At 36.8% G+C, this 26343-nt stretch overlaps 1 protein-coding gene across 7 annotated transcripts in view; it reads left to right on the top strand.

The window, feature by feature from the left end:
* Nucleotides 1–407: 407 nt before the first annotated feature.
* The window catches only part of grid2 (glutamate receptor, ionotropic, delta 2), a 407738-nt gene continuing 381802 nt past the window's right edge, over nt 408–26343 (top strand). For all 7 annotated transcript variants that reach the window (XR_007137759.1, XR_007137758.1, XM_047800191.1 and 4 more), the window contains exon 1: nt 408–1095. Coding sequence is in view for 5 of the 7 variants with exons in the window: in XM_047800191.1 (XP_047656147.1) it covers nt 1008–1095 (88 nt within the window). In the remaining 2 variants the exon portion in view is untranslated. The remainder of the gene's footprint in view (nt 1096–26343) is intronic.

Raw genomic sequence — 26343 nt, 5'->3', positions numbered from 1 at the left:
CAAAACTTATTATCCAAATAGTAGTTGATAGCTACTCACTAACATTCACTTAATAGGGCTCTAGTCAGGGAAGTGGCAGATTGTAACATTACACATGTTATTAAAATGATTTCTGATTAACACTGTAAATTGTTTGTCCCTCCTGGGGGAAGATCACTGTAAGAAAGTGCCTTGATTTCAGAGTGTCTTGTAAGTCGGATTTTTCAGGACCCCTAAGTATCCCAAGAGCCAGGGATTAAACCTTGGTTGATAAATATCTTCATAGCTGGACAGGGGAGGAGCCATAACCACATAGATTACTCTTCTGCATGATCATGGCCCCGCCCACTTTCTCTCTCTCTCTCTCTCTCTCTCTCTCTCTCTCTCTCTCTCTCTCTCTCTCTCTCTCTCTCTCTCTCTCTCTGAGGTAATCCAGTTCCGTTCAGCGCGGGAGCCGTAACGGATGCTGCGTATCTTTTCGTCTCCTCTCATCGCATACTAAGCAGAAGTCTCATGCGAAACACCCACTTAATTCTCCATCGCAGGAAAAAAAAAAAGTCGTCCAGTTTGTTCATCCAAACAGCGCTTCATGGGAATACGGGCTCAGAGCTAAACCTGCATCATCCAGCCTGAATCGTGCGCTTAAGAGGAAGTTGCGCGCCGTTTGATGCTGTGGCGCGCGAGTCGTCGAGTAAAGCCATCATAGCCGTCGCATTGCTCTTGACTTTCTCTGGTGTCTATTCGGATCGGACGCGGGCTGACCGGACGGAGTATATTTCAGCCTGGACTAACTGGATGTTTTGACGAGGTCTAGAAAGAATTCCCGAGATTGTTGAAGGATTTCTCCGTTTTGCATTGCTCTCGACAGAAAGCAACCGCATCCAAGCCGGGAGGGATTCGAGGGAGTGCGGCTTAAAGGAGGACTCGCATCCCTCCCTCCTCCTTCATCTGGACCTTCTGGATCTTCGTGTTGGCTCGGGATTTTAAAGCAGACGTCTGCGTAGGAGAATTGATTTGCAGCTGGAGAGATGAAAGTTTTTACGGCTGTGATGCTTCTGCTTGCACCCTGGAGTCTGGAGTGGGAGCCTGTGATTGCTGATTCCATTATTCACATCGGTGAGTTTAACCCTCTGTTTGAAGCCACGTCAGTTTCGGGATCCCTTTGGTGTCTGTTATTCCGAGATGCATTTAGTCTCTGCGTGGTTAAAAGCCACTGCTATTATTATGCAATTAACTCAATGCAGATGTCTGCGGCTTTTCTGTTGAATGACAGTCGACTCGTTTAGGCGACTGGGTTTTGTTACAGAAAGACGCACTTGTACATGGACTGGTGTCTTCCCGACAATGCGCCTATTATATTCGCTTTGGTGCTCGAGAACAGGTGGTTGGTTTGACCGGAAGAAATTGTTCTATCATGACAATTCGCGCTTAACGGCAAAGCATCGATAATTGATTTAAGTATCCTCACATATTGAATATCAGTAACAGTAAAGTGAAAGTGTGTGTGTGTGTGTGTGTGTGTGTGTGTGTGTGTGTGTGTGTGTGTGTGTGTGTGCGCGCGCGCGCGGTGTGGGGGAGGGGGCGTAAATATGTACAGAAGTGTGGAGGCGCGCGTGCCCGTTTGGATAAAATGTGCACGAGTGGTCGCGCTCGGAATGATGTTAAATCAAGCGCGGACGCCTCTAAACTCCTGCACCGTGAGCGCGCGCGCGTGTGTGTGTATGCGTGTGTGTGTGCGTGCTTGCGTGTGTGTGTGTTTGGGGGTGGAGTGGTGGAGCACTAGTGAATAAGGGTACACATATTCATAACATGCAAACGTAAGCCTGGTTCGTGCGTAAATCTTCAACAACTGACGTGAACTTCATGCGCACAATTATTTCTCATTTGCTTTATGCTATTAAAATGTACGTGCAACCCAAATCAACCACAAAAACGAGACTTTGCACCGTTACTTTGGAAGTGCATTTTAGTGTACTTTCAGCTCATATAGCTTTAAACAAGGTAATGCAGACAAAGCAACAAACAGGTGGCTTATATTGAACTCTCATGTCAGTCACACTGGCCTTATTCTCATTTTGTCTGTCTCTTATATCACTCATTAAACCAATGACATTTCCAATATACTTTATATTTATAAATTATATTGTTATCTCACTGTTGGAACCCTCCCTGTCTGAAGTCTGAAAACTGATGAGTTCTAAGAGATAAGATCCCCAAACAGTTCTGCGCTGTTGCAAAGCCACACTGCTGTATTAACACGCTGCTTATTTACCTTAGTTATCTTTCCTCACAGTACTGTCATGCTGGCACTTCACAAAATACATGTTTAATATATTTAGAGCTGAATTGCTGAGCGCTTCAGATGGCATGGGCTGTATCTTGGTGGCGCATTGCTTTTATGAGCTTTAGTACCAAACTCACTGTCATTTATTTCTGTCACTGAAAAACCACAATGTCAATGCTGGCCTGAGCCTACAGGGACGCCAAGTGCGCACTTACTCCTCCTAAGTAGACTCCACACTCATGTTTCACGATAAGGTAGTTTAGAGTGACTCTTGAAGGGCAACTCGCAAATGTTTGGATTGGCAGAGAGAGAGAGAGAGAGAGAGAGAGAGAGAGAGAGAGAGAGAGAGAGAGAGAGAGAGAGAGAGAGAGCTAGTGAAAGGAGAGAGAGCTAGTGAAAGGAGAGAGAGAAAGAGGGACAGAGAGACAGAGAGGGAGAGAGGGGGGAGTTAGTGAGGAGAAAGAGAGAGTGAGGGAGAGAAGAGAGGAGAGAGACAGAGAGAGAAGATATATGATAGTAGAGATGATTAGATGTCTATAGAAATTAGATATATATATCTATATTTATATATATATTTATATATTTGTATATAATATCTATAGTATATATATTATTTATATATTATCTATATATCTATCTTATCTATATCTCTATCGATATATATCTATGATATATTTCTATCTATATCTTCATATATATTACACTCTATATCATATACATACTATATTTATATATATTTTTTTATTTTATTTATTATCAATATATATTTATTTCTATATATATTATATATACATATATACCCTATATATAATATATATATTTTTATATTTATTTATTATATATATATATAATATATATATTATATTTTTCTAAATAAATTAGATATATCATATCTATATCTATATATTTTTATCTACTATCTCTTCTCTCTCTTCTCTTCTCTCTTTCTCTACCCTCTATCCTCTCTCTTCTATATTTATATATCTCTCCTCTATTTTCTCTTTTCTATATAAATATATATATAAAGAATTACAATAATAGATATATATACAGTTATATTTATATAATATTTTTTATATATTTATTATGATAACTATAAGTTATAGAATAATATTAGTATAATATACATATATATAAGTATAGATATTTAGCATTTGATTATTATCGGATAGAATAATATAGATGAGATATTTCTAGATAAATTATATAGAATTTTTATATATTATATATATATTATATATTTATAATAATATATAAGATGAACTAATTTATGTAGTATGAGAATATTTATATAGAGAGAAGAGAGAGAGAGAAGAGAGAGCGTGCGTGCGTGTTTGTTCAAAAACCACAGGGTTTACGATTCAGTTTGCTCCCTCTAGTGGCCGCTAGTTTTTATATATTTATTCGCCTGTACGTGAGGCTGATTATTTATACGTGCGAAAAGATCTGGCATTGTGCAGTCTTTTTATATATTGCTTGAGAAACTGTGAAGATGAAGTAAATAAACAGACTATAATAAACAGAAATATTCAGTGTTATACAGTGTAAAATGTGTGACGTTTGATTGGTCTCTCCACAAGGATGAGCTCTGCCCTAACTGATGTCACTAAATGTGTCGCTCTGACACTCTGAGATTTGCTGAGACAGATTGGATTTTAGACTGCTTGTTATTCAATGATCCACAAATGCAAATTCAACTGAATTAAAGAGTAAATAAACAAACAAAGATGGTATATATGATATCTGACAAGCTCATCACCATCTCAAGCACTGTCATGGTATGTTACATGGTTCTGTCCGAGCCAAAGGGAATTGCGGATAATAATCTCCTGCATTGTCTGGCAGGTGGGCCAGATGGGTAGTCCCATCGCGGCAATCTATTTTTGGACATCTTTCTTGGCCTCCATCACAAGAACACAGTGGTAATGTGTTGTGTTTGCCTGCAGGCTACATATCAGGATGCCAGGATTTAATATGCACTACTTCATCTCATAGGCAATTCTGCACCATGTATAGAGCCACTTCAGCCCTCTCTTTTTCATATCAGTGACTTATGATATTAAGTCATACTTTCCCAAAACAGATTCATTCTCCAGTTTAAGTAAGCGTGACAGCTAACAGAAGCAGCAGTGCAGCAGTATACAGTGAACTATCCCCAGGCTCTGAAGGATCCGCCCCTTTGTTTTGTGATTTAATAATTTGACCTGGAACAAAGAATCTAGTGGCATAAAGCTTTCCACACTGCTTACTGATTCTCAGCCTGAACTCCTGGGGTTGCCAGATTAGCTAGTGTTCCATCCAAGGTGGAAAATTGATGATGTTGACTGTTGGAAATTTATTCAAGTCTAGGGTTGTGGGCTACTTCTCACAAAATCCTAACAGTCAGCAGAAAGCTTTCACTGTAGACAGATGCAATGAAAATCTAATGTGTTATGAATATATTGATTATAGTGATAAGTATATGGCAACCTCAGACAGACACATCTCAGTTCATTTTAATTCAGATTTATTTACATTGAGACATGGTCATTAACTTTAGTCATGGTCATAAAGCAGATTTTTAGAAATCTTGATGCAGATTTAAGTCCCTGATGAACAAATGAGATTCAATAAAGGCAAGGAAGAAAGCCCTAAGACAACTTACATCCTGGTATTTATCATTTTGATCTGAAGAAACTTTGCTGTAATGGTTTATTTTACAGTAAATCAGTAGGCTAACAAAAGTTAGCAAACAATAACAAAGGGAAATATTTAATGTATTACTACAGGGAGCAAACAGAAACATTATATTTCATCATCTTCAGTAACCATTTTATTCTGATCAATGTCAAGATGGAGCTGAAGACAGACATATCTCAAAAGAGCCAGCCAGAGGCGACTGTAGTAGTAGGGAAAGACGACATGAAAAAGAAACCATGAGAGGAACCAAACTCCATCCTCAGGAATCCATCCTCATCAGGATGACACCAGATAGTGTGATTATCATTTCTCTTCTATAATGAATATGACTATTACTATATACACACAATGCACTGTTGTGTAAACAGGAAAGTCTGAGCTTATGAGCCACTTTATATTCACCATTGGAAATAAAACACAGCCTGTCTAACTCCTGACATTTTGAAAACCAGAGACTTCAGAGGAAACCCATACAGACGTTGGGTGAACATGCAAAACTATAACAGCAATACATCATAATTACGACAGGGTTGTTTTTGGTACTATTACTCTATTATTACAAAAATTGCACTTAAGAAAAGTTATAATACTGCAATCATCGAAATCTGTAATTAAATCTTTAAATACTTATTCTACTTACTACCTGGCAACTCTGTTTATTAATGTTATTGTAATGAACTAATTTTCAAACCCCCTTTAAGCTTTTTTAATTTTGTGTTCAGCAGTCGAGAGAAACTTTAGAAAGCTTTGGAAAATGATAATTAATATTATAATTCTTATAGCTTATATCTGTCTGTCATGATGGTCATGTAATACAGAGACATGTTTTTGTGAGTTTTGTTTTCATTTGTGTGACAAGGAAAGAAATAAATGTCAATACTTGCTGTTATATTAAAGAGTGTGAACTCAAGTTCTGATTTATGTGCAAAAATGCAGGCATTTAAATTGGGAGCATAAGGTCAGCAAACAATATCGCTGTGTTATTTCATTGTGCTTTTGCACAAGCATTGATGTTACATGCTCTTTATTAGGATTTGTGCTGCCGTTTGGTAAAGCGCACTTGGCCACACATTATGGCACTTGAAAGACAAAGCTTTCCACTGTCACTTCATGTGGCATTTAGAGTTTTGCTATTTCCATAAAAGCTGTCTCTTGCATTATATGCTTATCTGGATGACTATAGAGTGAAGTGAGTCAGACATGGCTGGGGTTGTTTTTAGTGTTTGGCATAGCGCATACCAATATGTCCCTGTGTTAGGGCTGCAATATGCAGTGATCGTGGAGTCAAGGGCAAGACAACAAAGAGCACAGGAATAATTAAAGTCTTACAAGTGTCACTGTGTGATCTTGTGCCTTCTTCAGTTGATTAAAAGAAGGAAAGGTCTGTTCCAGCCAGGGTGTGACAGTCCTGGAGCCTCTCTTGAGTGTACTCTTTCTTCAGGTCTATTCTTACAAAGGAATTTTGTAGCAGGATCACCTGAGGTCCTTTTGCATGTCATTTCACTTCAAACTAATCTCTAGGGTAGTGGAGTCATTTGCAGCAAATCTGGGATGTGAATGTCTGTCAGGATGAACCATGTCAGACCTTTTTTTGAATTTCTTAGTCGTGTTCTACAAGAATAGATTGTTCGAATAGATTAGAATTTACCAGAATAGATTTTATTGTTAATAAAAAAAAACTTTATTAGAGCCATTTTAGTAAATCCTAATAAGACTGAGAACAAAATGAGCTTGAGCTGTATGCCCCAGAATTGTGGAAAGTGTGGAAAGTGTGCAAACACTGTTACGGTTTTTTAAAACAGAATTAAGTAAACAAGGTTTTATGAAGCAGGAGTGAATGATTAAATGTTGCTTAAAGGATTAAATGAATCCTTCATATCTCTTTTTGTCTTACAAAGATCAATGTATATTTGACACTTAACACTTGACTCTGCTTGACTATTTTCTTGCATTTTATTTTTGGATTGCTGATGTCGACAACTTGAGTTATTTCCTACGTACTGAGTAAACATGCTCCCAGTGAACTGTAACGCAGAGCTAGACTGAGCACATCAGTCAAGCTTCACTACAGGGGTTAAAGGGAGCTGTGCGGTGTCATAATTACAATACGCTGAGCTGGAAAGAAAATATTTTACTATGGTGACTGCTGTACCGTCACCCGTAGTAGTCGTACGGGAATGTTAAGACTGTATGTTATTCATGTCAGGTGGATAGATAAAACAGCCAGGAGGCAAGACAAGAAGGATTGGCTTGGCACTCAGGATTCATCTCAGCATAGCAGATCTCACAAGAACATGCAAACTAGAGTCAGACTTCAAGCTCCCTACAAACAAGCTCTTGCAACATACCGTAATCCTCAAAAGGAAGCAGGTCCCCTTTGAGAGGTGGTGGCTCTGATCATTGCTGTCTTTTGCACATGGAGCCTTGGGCCCCATACTTTGACTCCTGCTTCTCTCTCTCTCTCTCTCTCTCTCTCTCTCTCTCTCTCTCTCTCTCTCTCTCTCTCTCTCTCTCTCTCTCTCTCTCTCCCTCTCTCTCTTGTTCATGCTCTGATCAACTCCTCTGCACTGTACTGCACGCATGTGATGAGCTTCAGAAGTCTTCTTCTGTTCCGTACCAATTTCTTTGTGTTAGCAACTTATTTCACACTCCTTAAAGAGCAATGCAAACTATAATATACACAATATTCACTAGTCTGACTTAGCTTGTAAGTCATCACACTGGACAATATAGTCATCTGCCTCCTTCTACCAAACAAATGTCAATGATCCCACCAGAAACCATTATTTAATATGATAAAATTATTGAACTAATTGAACCATCTTTAAAAACACACCGGCTCCTGTACTCCTTTCTTAAGGATAGTTCTTTTATGCCACATGGCAAATAGAAGGATTCAGTACTTATTCACATCGTATAGGATACTACAGAAACACTCCACATTCTGAGCATGTGATTCTGCAAGCCATCACTCTTCTAACTCTCTCTGCTTATGTGTCTTATTTTATATCACATGATTCTTACTGAGAAGCACTGATTGAAAGTCTACACGCATTCACTGGCTTGTGGACTTATGGAATAAAAGTGAATTATATATGGTGTAATCCTTATGCAAATACCTTATTCAGTTACTTTCTGGCATAAGCATAAGTCTGGCAAATCTTAAAAGTTAAGCTGTAAATCCTCTTTGGAAGAAGCTTGCTTTAATCGTGTGGATATTGTGTCGTCCTCACTAATTCCTTTGATTGTCCCTGACCCTGTATATAGCCCTTTGATACCATGAGAGGTCACATCATCATCATTGTGTCACCGTAAATCCTCATCTCGACAACCTTCTGGTCTCAACCAATAAAACATTAAACATTAAAAACTATTTGTTGCTGACCATGTCTGGCTGTTGGCATCATGGAGGCTAAAGTTCAGCAAAAATTGGATGCCAGGATTTTATTGGACAAAGAAAGGCATGTTTTATAGAGAGAAATAGAGGGTTGACCAGATGGAAATATGGCTCGGAGTTAATTGGGTGTGGAAGGACTAATGTAAAACTCCAGCTCTATTTGTTTACCCTGCCATAGATCTGTATGCTGTGCTCACAGTGGTTCTAGTCAGGGAAAGTGACTGTATAAAGGCTGTGACTGAATCATGGAGCTTTGTTTGGCAAGCTGACATCTGAACACAGTTTTTGTTGCATCAAATTTATTAGCACTGAGTACAGTTTATACTTAAATAGATGTTTAATGCTTTTTTCATTATAGGTCTAGGTTGTGTCTGTTATTGTTTGTTCAGTTCTCTGGTTAAGGATTTTGAAGGTTAAAATCTCATTTCCGCATTTCCAGAGCCACGGGGAACAATTTTTGTCAGCATTGCCATGGCAACACTATTAGTACAGTTTTGCATTGTACAGTTTAATGCATGTTTGTCTGAGCATTAACTCTATTGACAGATTTGTAAAATCCGTGTAAATCCAGTCTTGATTTTATCAAGGTCATCTACAAGCAAATCCAGACCAAGTCTGCACTTGAGCAACTCAAGCAAATCATTCTTCACAGACAATGGAGCAGAGTTCTGTGTTCTGTTCATGCTATTTAAAAGCCAGGAGTGTGAAGCACATGAGATTGTATTGAATTATAACACGTAACTAATACAAAATGTATTTACCTTCAGGCATTATCATTTAAGAAACTGTACATTTAACCCATCCAAAGTGCACACACACAGCAGTGAACACACACACCGTGAACACACACCCAGTGGGCAGCCATCTATGCTGTGGCGCCCTGGGAGCAGTTGGGGAGGTTCGGTGCCTTGCTCAAGGGCACCTCAGTCGTGGCCGGCCCGAGACTTGAACCCCCAACCTTCAGGTTAGGAGTCAACCTCTCTAACCATTAGGCCAGGACTTCCCCCCTAAGCCAGCATTAGTACACAATACTGAGCTGGATATATGATTATATTGAGGTTTAAAACTAAAAACCGGGTTTTATTAGAACAAAGCCCAGACCCCAATCTCATGTAGAATCTGTAGTAAAACCTGAACATTGCTGTTTACCAGTGGTCTCCATGCAATCTGGCCGAGCTTGTGCAATTTTGCCAAGAAGAATTAGCATCTAGAATTGCAATGCTGATAGAGATGCATCCCGGCAGCTCTAATTGCAGCAAAAGGTGGATCTTCCAAGTGTTGACCCAGGTGGTTGAGAGTGCAAACAAAACATTACTGGTTTGTTGTTTAATTAACCTTTGTGTCACAAAAGAATGTAGTTTTGCAGCTTCAAATAAATGTATGGGGTAAATTAATTAATAAAAACAAATCCCATTTAGTGTGTAAATGTGAAAAAGTTCAAGAGGGTGAATACTTATGTAAGATACTGGAATTAATGGGGTTCTAGTAGTTCTTTACAGTTAGTTATAACTTGTTTTTGTTTCAATGAGTTGAAACCGACAGCTCATGTGTCCTTGTTAACATTTTGGCATAGAAAAACTCTATAAAATGTTTCAATATAATTAAAAATTCTGTATGTCACCTAATATTTATAGTCATAATATAATATAATGTCGTGTTATTCATTTTTTGTGCATTAATTTATGGCAGTTGTTGAAAATAGGATAAGAAGAAGCCCGGATGTGCATGTTAATAACAGTGAGGTGTGTTTGGTCAAAGATAATCCTGGGAGCATGGACTTAGTAGCATTTAGTAATCATCAGTTTAGATCAAGTAATATAATTAAATAAGGGCATGTTGTCTTTTGGTTTAAGGCTGAATTGATCCAGGTAAATTTGTGTTCAAATTTGTGTCTGCTTGCTCCCATTTTAAGCTTGTATTAAAAATGGTAATGTTTTGTATGTAAAGTGATAGAAAACACATTTATATAGTAGGAAACCAACATAATTAAGAAAACACCTACATGGTTGGTAGAGTGTCGTGTGAATGTGAATTGCATAGCATGGGATTTTGGCAGTATTACTTTTATACTTGAGATGGCACTTGATGAAGCTTTTCTCATTTAAACTCCCTTTAAGTGTAAAATATTTTTTGCAATTGTGCAAATTCTTAGGGTAGCATCCAGATAACTTCAGACAATTTCAGAGCTGTGCCTACTAAGTTTTTTTGTTTGTTGGAAAGGTTGAAAGATTAATTACATGCTTTTTCTCCTTTTATCCAGATTTTTATTCTTAAACTCTCCTATTTGTTGAAACTTTTACTGTTAAATCTGCTAAATGATTAATCCTGAGGTTTTATGTAGAACCTTATTAAGACACAGCTTTTCTTTGAGCTGCAAGGGTGTAAGTAGAACCCTCTGGGAAGGTCAGACAACACCGTTCCACTCCTAAAGCATAGTAGTGTAGACTGTTTTACTTCTACAACGACTGTCCTTTCTCATTGTTGGGGTGGTCCCTTCAAGGGTAATCTATTTGTACCAGTAGTATATATCTTATACTTAGTAGGCTGCATGCAGTGTATACCTTAAGCTCTAAAATATACTCTAAAAGGTCATCATAGCTATCTACCTTAAATCATGTTTAAAGGCTCATTATATCCACATTTCCAGTGGAAAGATAGGTGTTAAGGGTACAGACGATAAGTCTGCCATCCCAGCCACAAGGAAAGGTGAAATTTATTACCTTTAAACCATTATTTAATTCATTAATCTAAGATTACTTCAAGCTGCTTATATTAGCACTTCACTGCAAGAAAGTTTCTACATGTTGCATCCATTTTAATCAGAATTCCTTGTTGAGCTTTTAACATCGCTTGAGCGTCATCTTCCATAAATAGACTCGGCTTCTCTTCCTGTGCTCCGCTCTCAGTGCAACCCTGACCATCACTAAGAGTTTGGCTGTTTTATGCAGTATTGCCACAAAGGTCACATAAATAAACCTACACAGCGAGTCTATATTTGTATTAGATTTAAGTTCAAGCTATTGTATATTCCCCAGTTCACACTTCATGGCCTTTCCTTCATAAAACATAATCTTCTGTTTCATTTGGACATTCACTGATCCAGCATTAAAATCCTACTGGCTGTTCCTTTAACAGCTCTACTGTACCTGTGTTATGTAACCTCATGCCAGTGGCCAACAGTGAACCTTACACTCCAGATTTTGTCATGGAGTGTCACGTGGCTTCTTTGCCACCAACTTATTCTTTGAAAAACAACAATAAATTTGGATTAAGCAGAAAGCAATTTTTATGAAAAATAGCTCACAGGCAGTAAGCCTACTTAGTAGTCAGGTCAGAATATGAGATGTCATTTTTTTGTGTGTTCTGTCTTGCAATAGAACATGTTTATCATCTACCTGCCAAATGAATCTAACGCAGTTCAATAAGTCACCGTTCGTAAACTAGCTCTGTCTTATAAGACGTAGCTTGGTAATAAGCTTGGGCAGGGAAACTAATGGCGTCTTGGTTGCTGAATTATAATTGAAGAAATGAATAATTCTACAGGAATTAGAAAGGAGGACATGTAACTTTAATATTAAAACTGTGCTTGAATTTATTCTCTACACTAAAAGTGAAAATCTTGTTGGATTAATAGCTTTTGTGTGAATAAAGTAATATATTAATATATCAGTTAATGTAAACAGTAATCAGAACTGACATTTGCACCCTGTAGTTTAACCAGTGAATGGAAAACTATGGAAAAACTGAAAATCTAAACTACCCTGTTAGTAAGCAGGTTTTACTTGTAGAGATCAGGGAATACAGTATTATTAAAAAATCGGTTTGTGTCCATTCCCCCTTCTATTATAGTATTGTCCATTTGTTCATTTTAGCAATGATAATCTAATAAATAGTATTTTTCGCATTCCATAATAAATAAATATGCTGTTTTCTGCTTGTTTGTTTCATGTGTCTGTCTTTTGTCTGAGACGCTTACTCATGTCGTCTAACACGGAAATCGGCTTTCTCGTTATCTCGTATCCTCCTTCAAGAAAAGCCTCAAAGAAGATGAAAGTTATATTGCAATTTGTTAGAACTCACTTTGTACTGCAGTGTATTTATCAGAACTGTTTATTAAAATACTAATGGATAGATACAAAGACAGGAAAGGGAGAATTGGTGTGTCATATGGTGGGAAAGGTCTTGCAACTTTGGAATAAGCCAATTGAAGCAGTAGATGAAGGTATTTGAGAGCAGAAGAGGTAAAAAGGGGTAAAGGACAACAGCAGCAAGCTGGTCACTGTCGCTGTTAGCCATTTCTGACCTTTGCAAAACTGTGTTGGAATGTCTTTTACATTGTTGTTACCCAAGGTTTCTATAGATCAGTTCAGATTGGTGCTGTCTGCATGTTTCTGGCTGGTTGTGTAGAATCTAGATGTGTAGACCCTAAAGGAATATTGCAGCCATTAAAAATGTATGATGAAAACAGCTCAACTTTTATGGTTGTGGTTTTGCATGCTTTAACACAAGCTGGTGTGTCATTGTGACACTGTGTGTAGTGTCATCACCTCGCAGCTCCATTGACCCTGGCTGGATCCTCAGCTTGAGGGATACAATGTGTGAGGGTTTTTCAGATTTTTCCCACCTCCCAAAAGCATGAAGGTTGGTAACTTGGCTATTCAACCCTGCCCAGGATAAACTAGTTTAATGAAGATGAACATATGATTGAACAATCACAATGTGGATTACAGATCATTTGTATTGATCATTAAACTGGGTGTTTCAGGCTGATCACAAATGGGACTGTTAGGACTGATAGGGCAAGTCATAAGCCAATGCAACACACCTTCTCAGATTTCCCTTTTATTTGAACAGTGTCTCTGATTAATAGAAAATCTCCTTTGCTCTGCGGCCAAATGCCTCGCCTCTTATAATTGGATTCTTGAGTAAGTCCAGATTCTGCTTTACATTGCTTTCTACATGACGACATGGGATTCCAGCACTCTTTAATATTACATTTCCATTTCAGGCGAGTGGATGAAATATTCATACCAGAAAATGACTTTAATAAGGCGACCTTTTGAAGCATTTGAGGATAATTTGCAGCTTTCCTGCTTCTTTTCTAATGGTCTTTTCTGTGTATATGGCAGGTCATGGTGGCATAATATATGTAAAAATTATCATCTCGAATGTTGACCCACACTTACAGAAGCTGCCAAAGGGACTCTGAGGGGTCTGTCGTCTGTGAGCACACCTGCAATTTAATGCAGAGCCTTATCAGAACTTTGATAGACATGCTGTAATAGTCTTAAATTCACACCACAATCAAGACTTAATGAACGAGAGATCAACAGGGTTCAAAGCTTGAATGGTCAGAAACACAATGTCTCCTAATCCCAAAAAGAAGAAAAGGGTGCAAGGAATATCCTGACACTTCAAGATCAAAAGACTGAGTGTCTGCATGGATTATTCATATTCTTCTAACTGAATACTATGGAAGCTGTTCTTATCTTAGAACACTTGTTTTAGATGGTTGTGAAAAAGCAGCAGCGATCTTCCCATTTCCAATCTCGCTTTAAGCCGTATGTCAAGACACAGGATAATTAGTGTTGTGAATCACACAGACTGGCGGTCGTCATACTGCTGCCCACCCAAATCTGCCCCATCCTCTTTTTACACACATGCACACCAATTTGTTACAATTATGGGATTTTAATAATATCAAGCTGTGGAAATGAACACAAATTGACCATTTAATTAGGATCGTTCTCTTAGAATTGGACCACATGAAAGTTGTACGTTTTTTTTAATTTTTTTGACGTGTTTTCCTGCAATGTTATGTTAAAATTTAGTTGGCTTTGTAGTACGCAGGATAAACAAACCAACAAACAAAAACCAAAACATAATACTCTGAATTGACACTGTTTGTGTTACATTATGGTATTTAATTGAACTACATTATCATTTCATTGGTAAAGTTCATTATCAAAAGGAGAAAGGATTGTATAAGAGTGGGGAAAAGCACATGCAAATTTATAACTCTTTGCAGTAAGCCACCTTCACTGATCATGAAGCTCACTGTTTTTAATGTCATTAAAAATCGATCAGCCCTACACTGTCCAGAGATGAAACATGATTCAAGTTTAATTCCTTTTATTAAACCTCAAGCTGAACCTCAAGCTCCCAATCACACTTTTTATTACCCTTTCCATATCTAGCCAAAGCCAGCAATGAGTTTGCCTCCTTAGTATGAGGAAATACTTTTCCCTTCCATCAAAGAGCAAAGCTTATCAACACGGCCATGGCAGCCTATTCGGTGAGTAGAGTGTAAACACATCTAAACACCTCACAGCCTTTTGCCTGTGCCGTCCTTCCTCATAATCAGTTTGGAAATGTTGGAAGGTTAGCTCCAAAAGGTTTTGGTGTGGGAGCGTGCCATGTAAAGACTGTGCTTTTTAGATAGAGAAGTTAAAGATCTTAATTTGGTCATGACATCACCTATTGTGTTTTTAAGCAGCAGGATGTAATGGGTGGATAGAGCCTCACATGCACAGTAATTTGGGACTTTGTGAGTTTGCTTATTTCTCTCCGATGAGGCCAATGCTCTGTTGTAAACAGTGTGCAGATTAATGAGCTTTCATTAGACAAGACTGCTGAAAAATTGTCTGAGGAGTGTTTAGTTTAGCGGATGTCTGTTTCAGAGCAAGGATGCTGTATTTGAATCACGCCAGCTTTCAATCACATCTTGTCATGGACCTCTTTCTTCTATTATAGATCTTTCTGTGTTTACACACTCCCCTGCGATTATGACTTGGGGTATAGATTATAACCAGGATTCCAAGATAAGTCCAAATAAATTGACTCTGGACACACACACACACACACACACACACACACACACACACACACACACACACACACACACACACACACACACACACACACACACACACACACAAATCTATAGAATTCATAAAAAAATCTGTGATCCGAATTGAAATGGACAGTCCACATGCACATGATGAACAAAATAAAGGGGCTTGCAATAACCAGAGTAGCTCATTGCATTGCAGGATTTCAATTCGGTTATTGAGATAGCTATAGCAAAACATTGATTTTCTATTCCAGCAACTATTTCCTTATTGAGTTGGATGTATGTTTGGGGATATTATCTTGTTAAAATATCCAATGTTTTGGGCTTAAAATATCTAGAATATGAAATCCATCAATCTTCACAATGGCTTCTAGACTATTAGCTATACAACTATATAATATAATATATATATTATATATATAAAATATATTATATATATATATATAATATATATAAAAAATATACAAACTTACTGCTATTAATTTGAAATATTTTTGCCATTAGTTTTGTCAACCCATGAGAAAGAAGCATTTTTTAAACTATTGTTACTATGTTAGGGTTTTTGTTGAAAAAATTGTTGGTGTTTCGGCATTGTGAATAGTTTGAATAGAAAGCAAAATCTATGAAATCTAATGACTATTATTAGTATTTATTGAAGATGCCAATAATTTGGTTTAGTCAGTTTATATACTGCATCATGCTTTAATGTGTCGTCTATACTGTAGTCTTTCAGAACGGAGAGAAGTTGATTGTGCTGGATTTTTGTATGTATATGAAGAGTGATGAAGTGAAGCTGCCCTGTTGACCTGTAGATAAAACAGCTAGCAACTGGTTGGGAAGCATGAAGACCCTGACGCATACAAACTGAAGTCTATATTATTCTGTGGATACAGAATTGACATGGCAAGAATTTATAGTCAAAACGTTTATTCATCTGTTGATGTTCTACAAGAGGCTGTCAAAAAGCAATGCAACCTGATTAGAACGGGAGTAAACCAAAAGAAACTCAGCCATGATGTTTGTGAAAACTAGTGCTTTAGTTGTCAAGTATATAGACAGTAGCAGGACTCCTTTCCATCATATGTCATTTTTATCTCCATTATCCAGAAAATGAAAAGCCTACAACAAATATATTTTAGATGAAAGCATAACAAACCTGATGACAGATAAATGACATTATATTACAGGAACGCTCTTAAGAAGAAACTCTTTGCTATCAGAGTTCTTTTTTTCACAGGAGCATTGTGAATATGAAAGAAATGTGGCTTTGAAAGATGGTCAATTCCAGTGCACTTTGAAACTTATTGCTTGGATCACTATTTTACAGTTGTTTTTACCGAGCAGTTATTGTTTGATAGAATTTGATGTATTTTAAAGCATATAGGGAAAAAAGAAAAACCTGGAACATGATGAAGAATGAAGATAAAATGTATTAATGTGTACATTTACTGTTCAAGACAAATAGTATACAGGTCTCTGTTTAAAAAACTGTAATAAATTGCCAAAGGTCATATAGAAAACACTGACCAAATAAATGCACTTTCTAAATCATTAATAGCTCGTAGTGGTGGAAAAGTGCTATTTTGATCAGTGGCACTGGCTAGAGATCTGGGCACATATCCAGTGCATTAACTAAAACATGATTGACAGGTTTAAACACAAGGATAACGTGAGCCTCTTCCATGGGACCCCTGGGAAACATGGTATTGAAACCCATCATGCCAACACGGCTAGAGAGCTGGTAGAAGAGATATGGCCAGGTGAATTTCAGCGTACATGTGTGCAGTAGAGATTTGGCTTCTCTCAGCTGCCTGCCTGCTGCTATGTAACAGGAGGGCTACATCACACCCACAGATTTATGCTGCTGCTTTGCCAATCGAGCTCTGCTTCATTTGATTAAATATTTGGCACTGGAATGAAGGGCAGTGGATTTGCAGTATCAGTTCGGAAGTGTGTGCTTTGTGTGTAACATTTGATTTATATGCACAATAAACATTTACCTACCACACGGAGGACAATAATTGGCACAGGGCCTCATTTAGAGTGGAGTTATGTGGAAGTAGTGAGGATTTAATACCAAAATTGCACACATCAATATTCAAAATATTCAACTTTCAGATTACTACATACTTGCATTTACTGACTCTGAGAGCTGCATGGGATTTTCACCTAAATCATAAACGTCGCTTATCTCGAAGAGCATATTTTCTATGGATGAAGTTGAACTGCATTTAAAGTGAGATGCCAACTGCTTGGTCAGCTTATCCTTCAAACTGTGCTCATGTTTGCTTCAAAGGCACATCCTATTAATCCAAACATCCGCAGTATTTAATTTCATTATAGTTTTTATACTTTTTTACAATGTTTTTTTATGAATACAAATCACACTCTCATATTAGTGATTTAGTATCACAATTAATTGTCAGCATACTCTATAAAAATAAATATTGTCCTGTCCTGTCAACATAAGATATAACGTTCGTCACCGCTTGCCGAAGCTGAATACTTTCTGTTGTGGTGGTGAGTAATGAGGGTGGATGTAATATTGTTAAATTAAGACAAATTTGCAGTCATTACATTTGGAGTCATACAACTAGGAGTGTTCTTGTAGGAATTTATTGCATGTTAATCAGGATTCCTGAAATTGTACATCCAGCTGATTATAGTAATAATAATAATAATAACAACAACAACAACAACAACAACAACAACAACAACAACAACAATAATAATAATGACAACAACAACAACAACAACAACAACAACAATAATAATAATGACAACGACAATAACAATAATGATGATAATAATATTAATGACAATAATACACAAGTTCCTCCTTTACTGTTAGAATTTGCCAGTGATTACAAAATTTTAATTTATTAATGACACATCATACTTTTTAACGGTTCATCGTTACATTTAGACTGATATGTTTAAAGTGTTCAAGTCAATGGACCTTGTGATTTCTGGTTTCTCTGTAACAATACACCATTTTTGTCTCATTAACATAAAGAGAGAAACTAACCCCTGTGCTGTTGCTGGTTTTTAAAATGCACTGAAACATATTCTATAAATGTTAATAAAACTTCTCCTTAGCAATGAGTACATGCTGTTAATAAATTTATTATGAAGCTGGTTCATGCGTAGCGTTGGCTGTACTTGTGAATGAGCTGTGATGAGGAGCTGTGACAGAACAAGAATCTTGTTATAGACTTTTATATAATTTGTGTTACAGTGAAAAATATTTAGGCCTATGCTGTTACTGAAAATCACTAACACACAGTCTCTGGTAAAAGAATAACAATTTGGGCATCATGGATTATATAGCTCATGACTCATGGATGTTGCTCCTTAGAGGTTTGAGATACATGAAGCAATGGCTATTAAACCAATAGATAATAGAAATAATAGAAAAGAATAGAAAATAGAGTTCCAGAAGGATTCTGAAATAAACTTTAAATACATTTTACTCACATAGTAACTAAATAGTAAAAATAATAGAATAGTTATATTCTACCACATTTATACTTGTTTCATCTGTAGTCAGGTGGAATAACAAGCATAATTAAAATAAATTTTTGTCAGTTCTTTTGAAATTTTTGTAATTAATTTATTAGTTCTCAATTAAAGCAAAATGATTCATGCTTACTTCTCTAATAAACATTTCCAATTGAGGCAAAGAAGTCATACACTTTTTTTGAGGAGAATTTTTAGACATTTTTGAATCAGAGACCAAAACAACCTCAGTTTCCTTTCCCCACTGTTGCTACTGACCCACTGACCCAGATTTTTTTTTTACACAAAATAAAACTCCAGATTTGTCTACACAAACTTTGTCATAAATTATAAACCTTTCATTTTTTCTCTCTCTCCTTTTGCAATTTAAATAGAATCTCATTGTATTCACTACTGTATTTTTAACCTGTCTCAGCAAGCCTAGCATATGGGCTACATACTGATTTAATTGGCATTTATGTTCTGGATAGTTCTGTTAAATAATTCAGAGTTCATGAACATAACAGACACCTTTATAGAGTAAATATCAGTAGATTTCTGCTTTTACTCATGTGCCTATCAGTACTAAGATTAGTTAACTCGGTCTGTATTTTTAAGTCTTTGAGAAATTCACAAAATTCAATGCTGAATATGGTCAACCCCAAATAGGCACAGATTCCTTTTTTGGCTTCTGGTAAAAGAAGTTAAATAACTCTTTATAATTGAAGCACATATAGTAGCCTAGTTCTAAATTGCCTTTTAATGAAAAAGTACTTTGGCTTGATATCTACTTGTATCTCTGTGGCTCTGTTTTACTCTGTATGTTTTTGTGCATGATGGAAATTTGGAAATCTTTTCTCATGCAGTGGATACGATGACATTGCAGAGCCCTGGGAGAGAAGAGTGTGGGCTTAATGTTTGGATGTAGGTGGCATTGCTTTGACGAAGCACAGTTGCATCTATGGCCACAGGGATTTGTGAATGATTGTTTCTCCTCATCAGAGTAAAACGAGCTCAGATGCTGTCTTTTTGTGATGCTAATGTGGCTTTGTCATAGAATGCATGTCATTGCAATGTCCTTCAACATTTTTCCCTAGCCATGCTTGGAATTACTTTGGTGCATGACCTTGATGTTACTGAAAACTCCGTAAATGCCATCAGGTTATTACTGAAGCTTCAGACGCATATAAATGATTTTTTTATTCACTCCTAACAACCACCTTTGCACTGGTAAACATGGTTTCCTTCTATTGACATTTGTAGACTTATCTGAAACAACTCAAAACAATAATATTGCAATTACAGATCTTTTTTTATCAGCAATTGGCTCACACTCAATTCCAATGCATATACTTTTACAGGCACAGCAGTTGTAATGCAACAATCATTTCCCTGGGTCTACAAACATATTAATAAAAATGGTTGACCCTAATCACCTTCACACAATTATTAAAAATAATGAATAATATGAATATTAGTCTAAATTAAACTGTTGAGTGTAAAGTGAAAATAATTTGAGCCCTTTCTTCCCCAGCATAGTGTATAATAAATATGATTGCATGTTTTTGCCTGAATTAGACTAAAATAAATTAGTTTACAGATAATTCTAAAAATGTGGCCATGCAGATGCAAAACGTTCCAGTAAGAAAGTCAAATCTCTTTCATGACATAACATCACCTACTGAATTGAATTACATTCAATGATATGGAAAAAAACTTTAACTTCATATGGGATGGATGACTTGCATCTCCTTCTGTCTAAAGGTTAAGAGATATATATGTATATATTATATAGCAATCTTGCAGTGAGGGGAACATGGAGAAATGGCATAGAGTCGGGGATAAATTATGTAAGAGTATGAACAGTATGAAAACTGCTCAAGCTTCAGCAGTCAGTGTGCCTTTGGCTCAGCAAACTAAGGAGCAACTGCAGCTTTTGGCCGGTTGACTCTGAAAAGAGGTAGAGAGACCATAAGCACGTTAATTCCACCTGTTTCTTGACGGCTTACCTCTCCCCTGGTGCTGGGCACCCCAGGAGGGTGAGGAGTTAGAGGGCGCTCCTGATTGATCTGCCCAATTTTGTGGTGCTTTTGGTCGCCCAGTCTTGCAGCCACACTCAGCGGTGCTGGCCTTGGTGCTGAAACGCTGCTCTTTCTTCAGCACTCAAGTTTAATGAGGGACGAGAAGATTTATTCTGTGGCTTGGGTGAAAAGTTGTGTGTGGCACGTCATAATATATATATGGATGAACAATGTCCTTCACACCTTCTTGTAAACATTTTGCCATTATCCCTCGTTCCCCAGGCTTTATTTACATAGAAGGGCTTGAAATTTCATCCATATGGAAAACATATAAAGAAGATTCACAACCTGGCAGGTAATCTCTGCAGGCAATTTCCTCAAATAGTGTTCTGGTTCTTTAGGTGCCAGAACATATAGGGTAGAACTCAATAATTACTGGCACCCTTCAATAATGAGTAAAATACACTTCACACAAATAACAATTATATGACTATGTCATGACTGCTTGATACAATAAAATTACAAATAGCATTGTAGGAGAAAATCACAAAATCAGAAATATTCTCCTTTGTGTGGAAACATTCTGTAATGTTACTTTTAGTCTTTTTTACTATACTGACATTTAGTGCTAGCATTAGAATTTGGCAAAAGAACTCTGTCTACCTCTGCTAAACAAATTAGAGTGCCATTTTAGATTGCATACTTATGTACATCTTTAGATGCAAACTGTACCTATACACACACACACACACACACACACACACACACACACACACACACACACACACACACACACACACACACACACACACACACACACACACACACACACACACACACACCATAGACCATCATGAGTACAAGCATTAACCATTTTTCTTATTAATTATTAGAATTCTAATACTCTCTTATGCATACCAATCTTCTGGCTTTATTAGATTAGTAAATACTCTTCAAAGTAAGATCAGAGTTTTGAGATGCAGCTCATGGCATCACAATGGAAATAGTGGAAAATCATGAGCAAAATAGAGCTCATCATTTTGTTTAACCTTGCTGTGCATGAAGTAATGTCTCGCCATCTAAGTGGCTAGAGCAGATGCAGTGGAAACCCCTCATCACATTTGTTGGTTGAACTGCGTGAGTGGACATGACAAATGCTTCAGAAATCCACAAATAAATGCAGTCTGTTCCACAAATATCACATCGTTGTACATTCCACAAATAAACAACATAGTGAGTGAGCCTGTGCTTTTCAAATAATATTTGGAAGCCAAATATTTATTTTTGAATTGTAAAAATATTTTGTTTATTTTCTTTTATGTATTTGTGACTCACTTACTGTTCATTTGCTTATTCTTGCTAAATTCATATTCCTTTTTTGTTAAACAAATTATGCAAAAGTCAGACAGAAACTATGTAAAATTTTTCTATTTAAACACTGGTTTTATAAATAAAATCATCCCTATTCCTCATGGTGAAGCATGTCCTTGAAAGAACGTCATAGTGTGTCTTGTCGTAATATCTTACACAGTTGGACACACTTCTAGAGCAATGTTGAATCAATCTTCCATGCATTCAACTTGGTTTATATTCTTAGGTTTGCGCATGTGGACTTCCCTCTCCAATTCCAACCACAGGTTTTAAATAGGGTTGAAATCTAGAGGCTGAGTTGGTAATTGCAAAACATTGATTTTGTGTCTTGCAATCATTTCTCTGTTAGTTTTAGCGTATGCGTGTTGTCATTATCTTGTTGAAAGATCTGCAGATCAATCTTAACCTCTTGACAGAGGCAATCAGGTATTGGAATGAAATAACTTGATACTTAGTGCTTACATATTTTTTATAGATAATAGCTGACTTACAGAAATAAAAACATCAGTCTTATTTTGAATACGTTTTGTTTTCCCCATGGTGATAAATAACAGACAGATTTTAACTATACAGTATGTAGCTACTTACTTATTTATTTAAACAGAAAATTATATTTTTCTACAATTTGATAATCAATCACCTCTAAACGGCTTCTCCTGTATCGCTCGACTACCAACCAGAAGCTCTGTGATCAATGGGGAGAAAGTATGCCATCATTTATGATCAGAGAGCATTGAAAGTTATGTTGCCCAATGCATGTAGCTCAATGATAGCTGAAACGTCATCAGGACTTAAATTTGGTTGAACACTTTCCTTTGTGCCAGTTGGAAACCCCAAAATAATTGTGTTTATTTTTGTTTTGGAAAATAATTAGTTTCTCAAATTCTTTTGGGAAAGCCAAATCATTGTGTTTTTATTGTGCTCAATGCTTATACTAAACAGTGATTTTTTTTCTATTCTTTCACAATGTAGACAATATTCGAAAGTTTACAGCACATGCTTTATTAATTTGTTTTAATATAAAAAAAGTACAGCCCAGGTGCCTTAGCTACAGATGGCAGTACTGGCATGTCCATGTTTTGAGCATGAGCTCAGGTTTCTGTTTGTGTGGAAGTTCAAATGTTCTCCTCATGTTCCTGTGTGTTTCATTCCATCTCTGCTGGTAGGGTGATTGGCTGCTTTAAATTTCCTGTAGGTGTTGAATCGCGTGTTTGTGTGTGTGTGTGTGTGTGTGTGTGTGTGTGTGTGTGTGTGTGTGTGTGTGTGTGTGGCTGAATGGTGCTCTACTATAGGATGGCAAACTATCTTGGGTGAATTCACTTGCCTTGTGTCAATTGGTAGTGGGATAAGCTCTGGATCCACCACAACCCTTACCAGAATACATGGCTATAGAAATATACAGATGGTTTATTTTGTAAAAGTCTTGCTAAATGTTAAGTAAAAGCTTGTTTATATATATATATATATATATATATATATATATATATATATATATATATATATATATATATATATATATATATATATTTATCAGCAACAGTGGATTTAATACAAAACAATGTGGGTGGGTGTGTGCTTATATATATATATATATATATATATATATATATATATATATATATATATATATATATATATATATATATATATATATATATATAAGCACACACCCACCCACATTGTTTTGTATTAAATCCACTGTTGCTGATTTTCTAACACCACAAAAGCTTGTCACAGGAATCCATGGCTCACATTACCTTTTCCAAGTCAAATAATTTGATACTATCTGATTTCCTCTTGCTCATCTTCCTGGAGTGACAGCAGAGGCTTTCATAAATGGAAAAAAAATCATTTAATACCATGACATCAACAGTGGGAGTTTTATTTGCTATTCTGTTTGGCAGCAGTAGAAGGCCATTTGTGTTTTTCTCCATTTTCTCATTTTGCTGTTAGGGCAAATGGAACACTCTGACAGGGGTTGTATCAATGGGTAAACAGATGACAAGTGCAGAAGGGTTGTTTTGGACAGCTGGGTCTGTTTCATAAGAAAGCACTGATATAGTCACATTCAGCACATGCTGTGTGTCTTACAATTTGTTGAAGAAATTGAGGATTGGACTTCTTGGTGCTGTATCTTATGATTTTCTTTATAAATTGACTGATTTTTACCCATTTTTTTACCTTGGATTACTGAAAGCTGAAGTAATTCCTATGAAGCCAGATGACCCATAACTCCCTCTGACAGCCCAAAAGAACTCAGGTCTAAAGAGCACAGACAGGCAATTTGTAATGGGTTCTCAACAGTGGGTCTATTTTGTCAAGGATTAAATCAGTCAGGGTTGAGTTGGATAAGAGAAAAGTGTGATCTCATTCTTCTCATCATGTGAGAAGATTAATGAAAAGCACTCAGGGATGGATTTTCTGGTGGAAGCAGCCAGTATTTTTCCAAAGCAGAGGTGCTGTTCATCTCTTGATGTCAACAGAACTCCAGTTTTTTTTTAAATGTAGGACAAAGCTTTTGGCCCTACATAATGCATACGTGATATTTTTCATGCTAATGGTTGGTGAATTTTTTATTAAAGACAAAAGCTCTTTAAAGGATGTTCTGGATGGAAGGGAAATTAAAGGACTTGAAACTAGGAAGTCTAAAGCTTTTCTTAGACAGTGCCACTACAGTGCTTGTGATATTATCTGAGAGATCAATAAATATCTTGGCCAATTTCATTGACTGTGATAACATGTTCTACCTGTCAGATTATACAATGACAATGTGGAACTGAGACGAAAAAAAAAAATGACTATGCTCTACTTACGTTCGTCTGTATCAATTGGCTTGTATCAACATTTTGTTTTTGTGACTTTAGATGATTAGGTTCATTCTGCCTCAGGGAAAAGGAGGATGTTCTACACAAAGGCTAGCACAAATATGTTTTAGCATGAATTTATGCAGGTCTTCTTACGTGTACCTACTGTGTTTTACCATATTCGATGTTTGGATCCAGTTTTGAATGTATTTTTGGAACTCTCCAATGGGGCTTCTAGCTAGTGTGAAGGGAAGCGTTATGTATACCTTAGCCTGGCCTTCACCCACTCAGTGAACCACAGCACTGTAGGAGGGATGCTTTAAAGAAAAACGGGAGCGACAAATTTGAAAGAATGTGGATGAAGATAGTGGATTGTGGATGGAGATTCAGAAGGTAGGTGATGAAATTAGGGACTAAAACGAAGTGGGCATGAAGTGTTAAAAAAAACATTAAGATAAATCACTGGATACCTCAGGTCATGTTTTATGAGAAATTTAGTTCCTTTGCCATTCCACAGAACTGGAAATCATTAGGGAATTGAAATGTACCTTTAGCATTTTAAAAATAAAAAAAGTTCATGACCAGCAATGAATCGTCTCTTCTAAGCTTTTTAAACAATAATCGTCGAATTTTCTTTGGTACATTGTGTTCTGCACATATTTTTTATGGGTAGACATTTTATGGGTAGGTGATAAATGTCTGTCTAATACATAGCAACAGGGCACAGGACACAATACCTAATGCCATTTAGTTACTGTGCTCTCAAAAGCCTTGCTATCACTACTCTCACTATTACACTTCTGTGGACCTGTCCCTAAGTATGATCACTGGCAGTAATTTATCTGTGACTGATGCAGCTGAGGTGAGCAGCGGTTCCTTCTAAGTAATGATGACAAAGGAAATTTATTACCTAGACACTGAGTAAAGGAGAGTAGGGCTGCAATACAAACAGCACCCTTGCTGGTCCATAAGGGTTAATAATTTGCCCAGAAGCAGAGATGGCACTTGTGAATCACTGTCATGAGAAGGTGGTAGTTTTGGCACAGTGAGCATGGGATCATAGGTCACATTCCATTAAGAACAAAAGTGTTGTACTTAACGTAGGTGAATAATAATGTAGCCACATGAAGTAAACAGAGCTATGATCAAAACAAGCTCCTATCACATACGTATAAACCTGAATGATACTTCAGATGGTTTATGTGCATATTTATACATCCAGTGGCAATTGTGTGCTACTGACCACTAGGCACTGCGTGAGATATTTTTAAAACTTCAAGAGAACACAATCTTAAATTTGAGATCAATTTGAGAAATAATAATAAAAACATTTCACTAGTGTATTTTTTCCAATTGTCCAGGTCCTGTGCAGTGATTTATGTCACTAGAAAGTGACATAGATCCATCTTTCCACACTGAGGACAACGTAAGAACTTGTACACAACTATTACACAAAG

The sequence above is a fragment of the Tachysurus fulvidraco genome, chromosome 14 (genome assembly GCF_022655615.1).
Source record: "Tachysurus fulvidraco isolate hzauxx_2018 chromosome 14, HZAU_PFXX_2.0, whole genome shotgun sequence".
NCBI lineage: Eukaryota > Metazoa > Chordata > Actinopteri > Siluriformes > Bagridae > Tachysurus > Tachysurus fulvidraco.
This window is presented reverse-complemented; position numbering and strand designations above follow the sequence as displayed.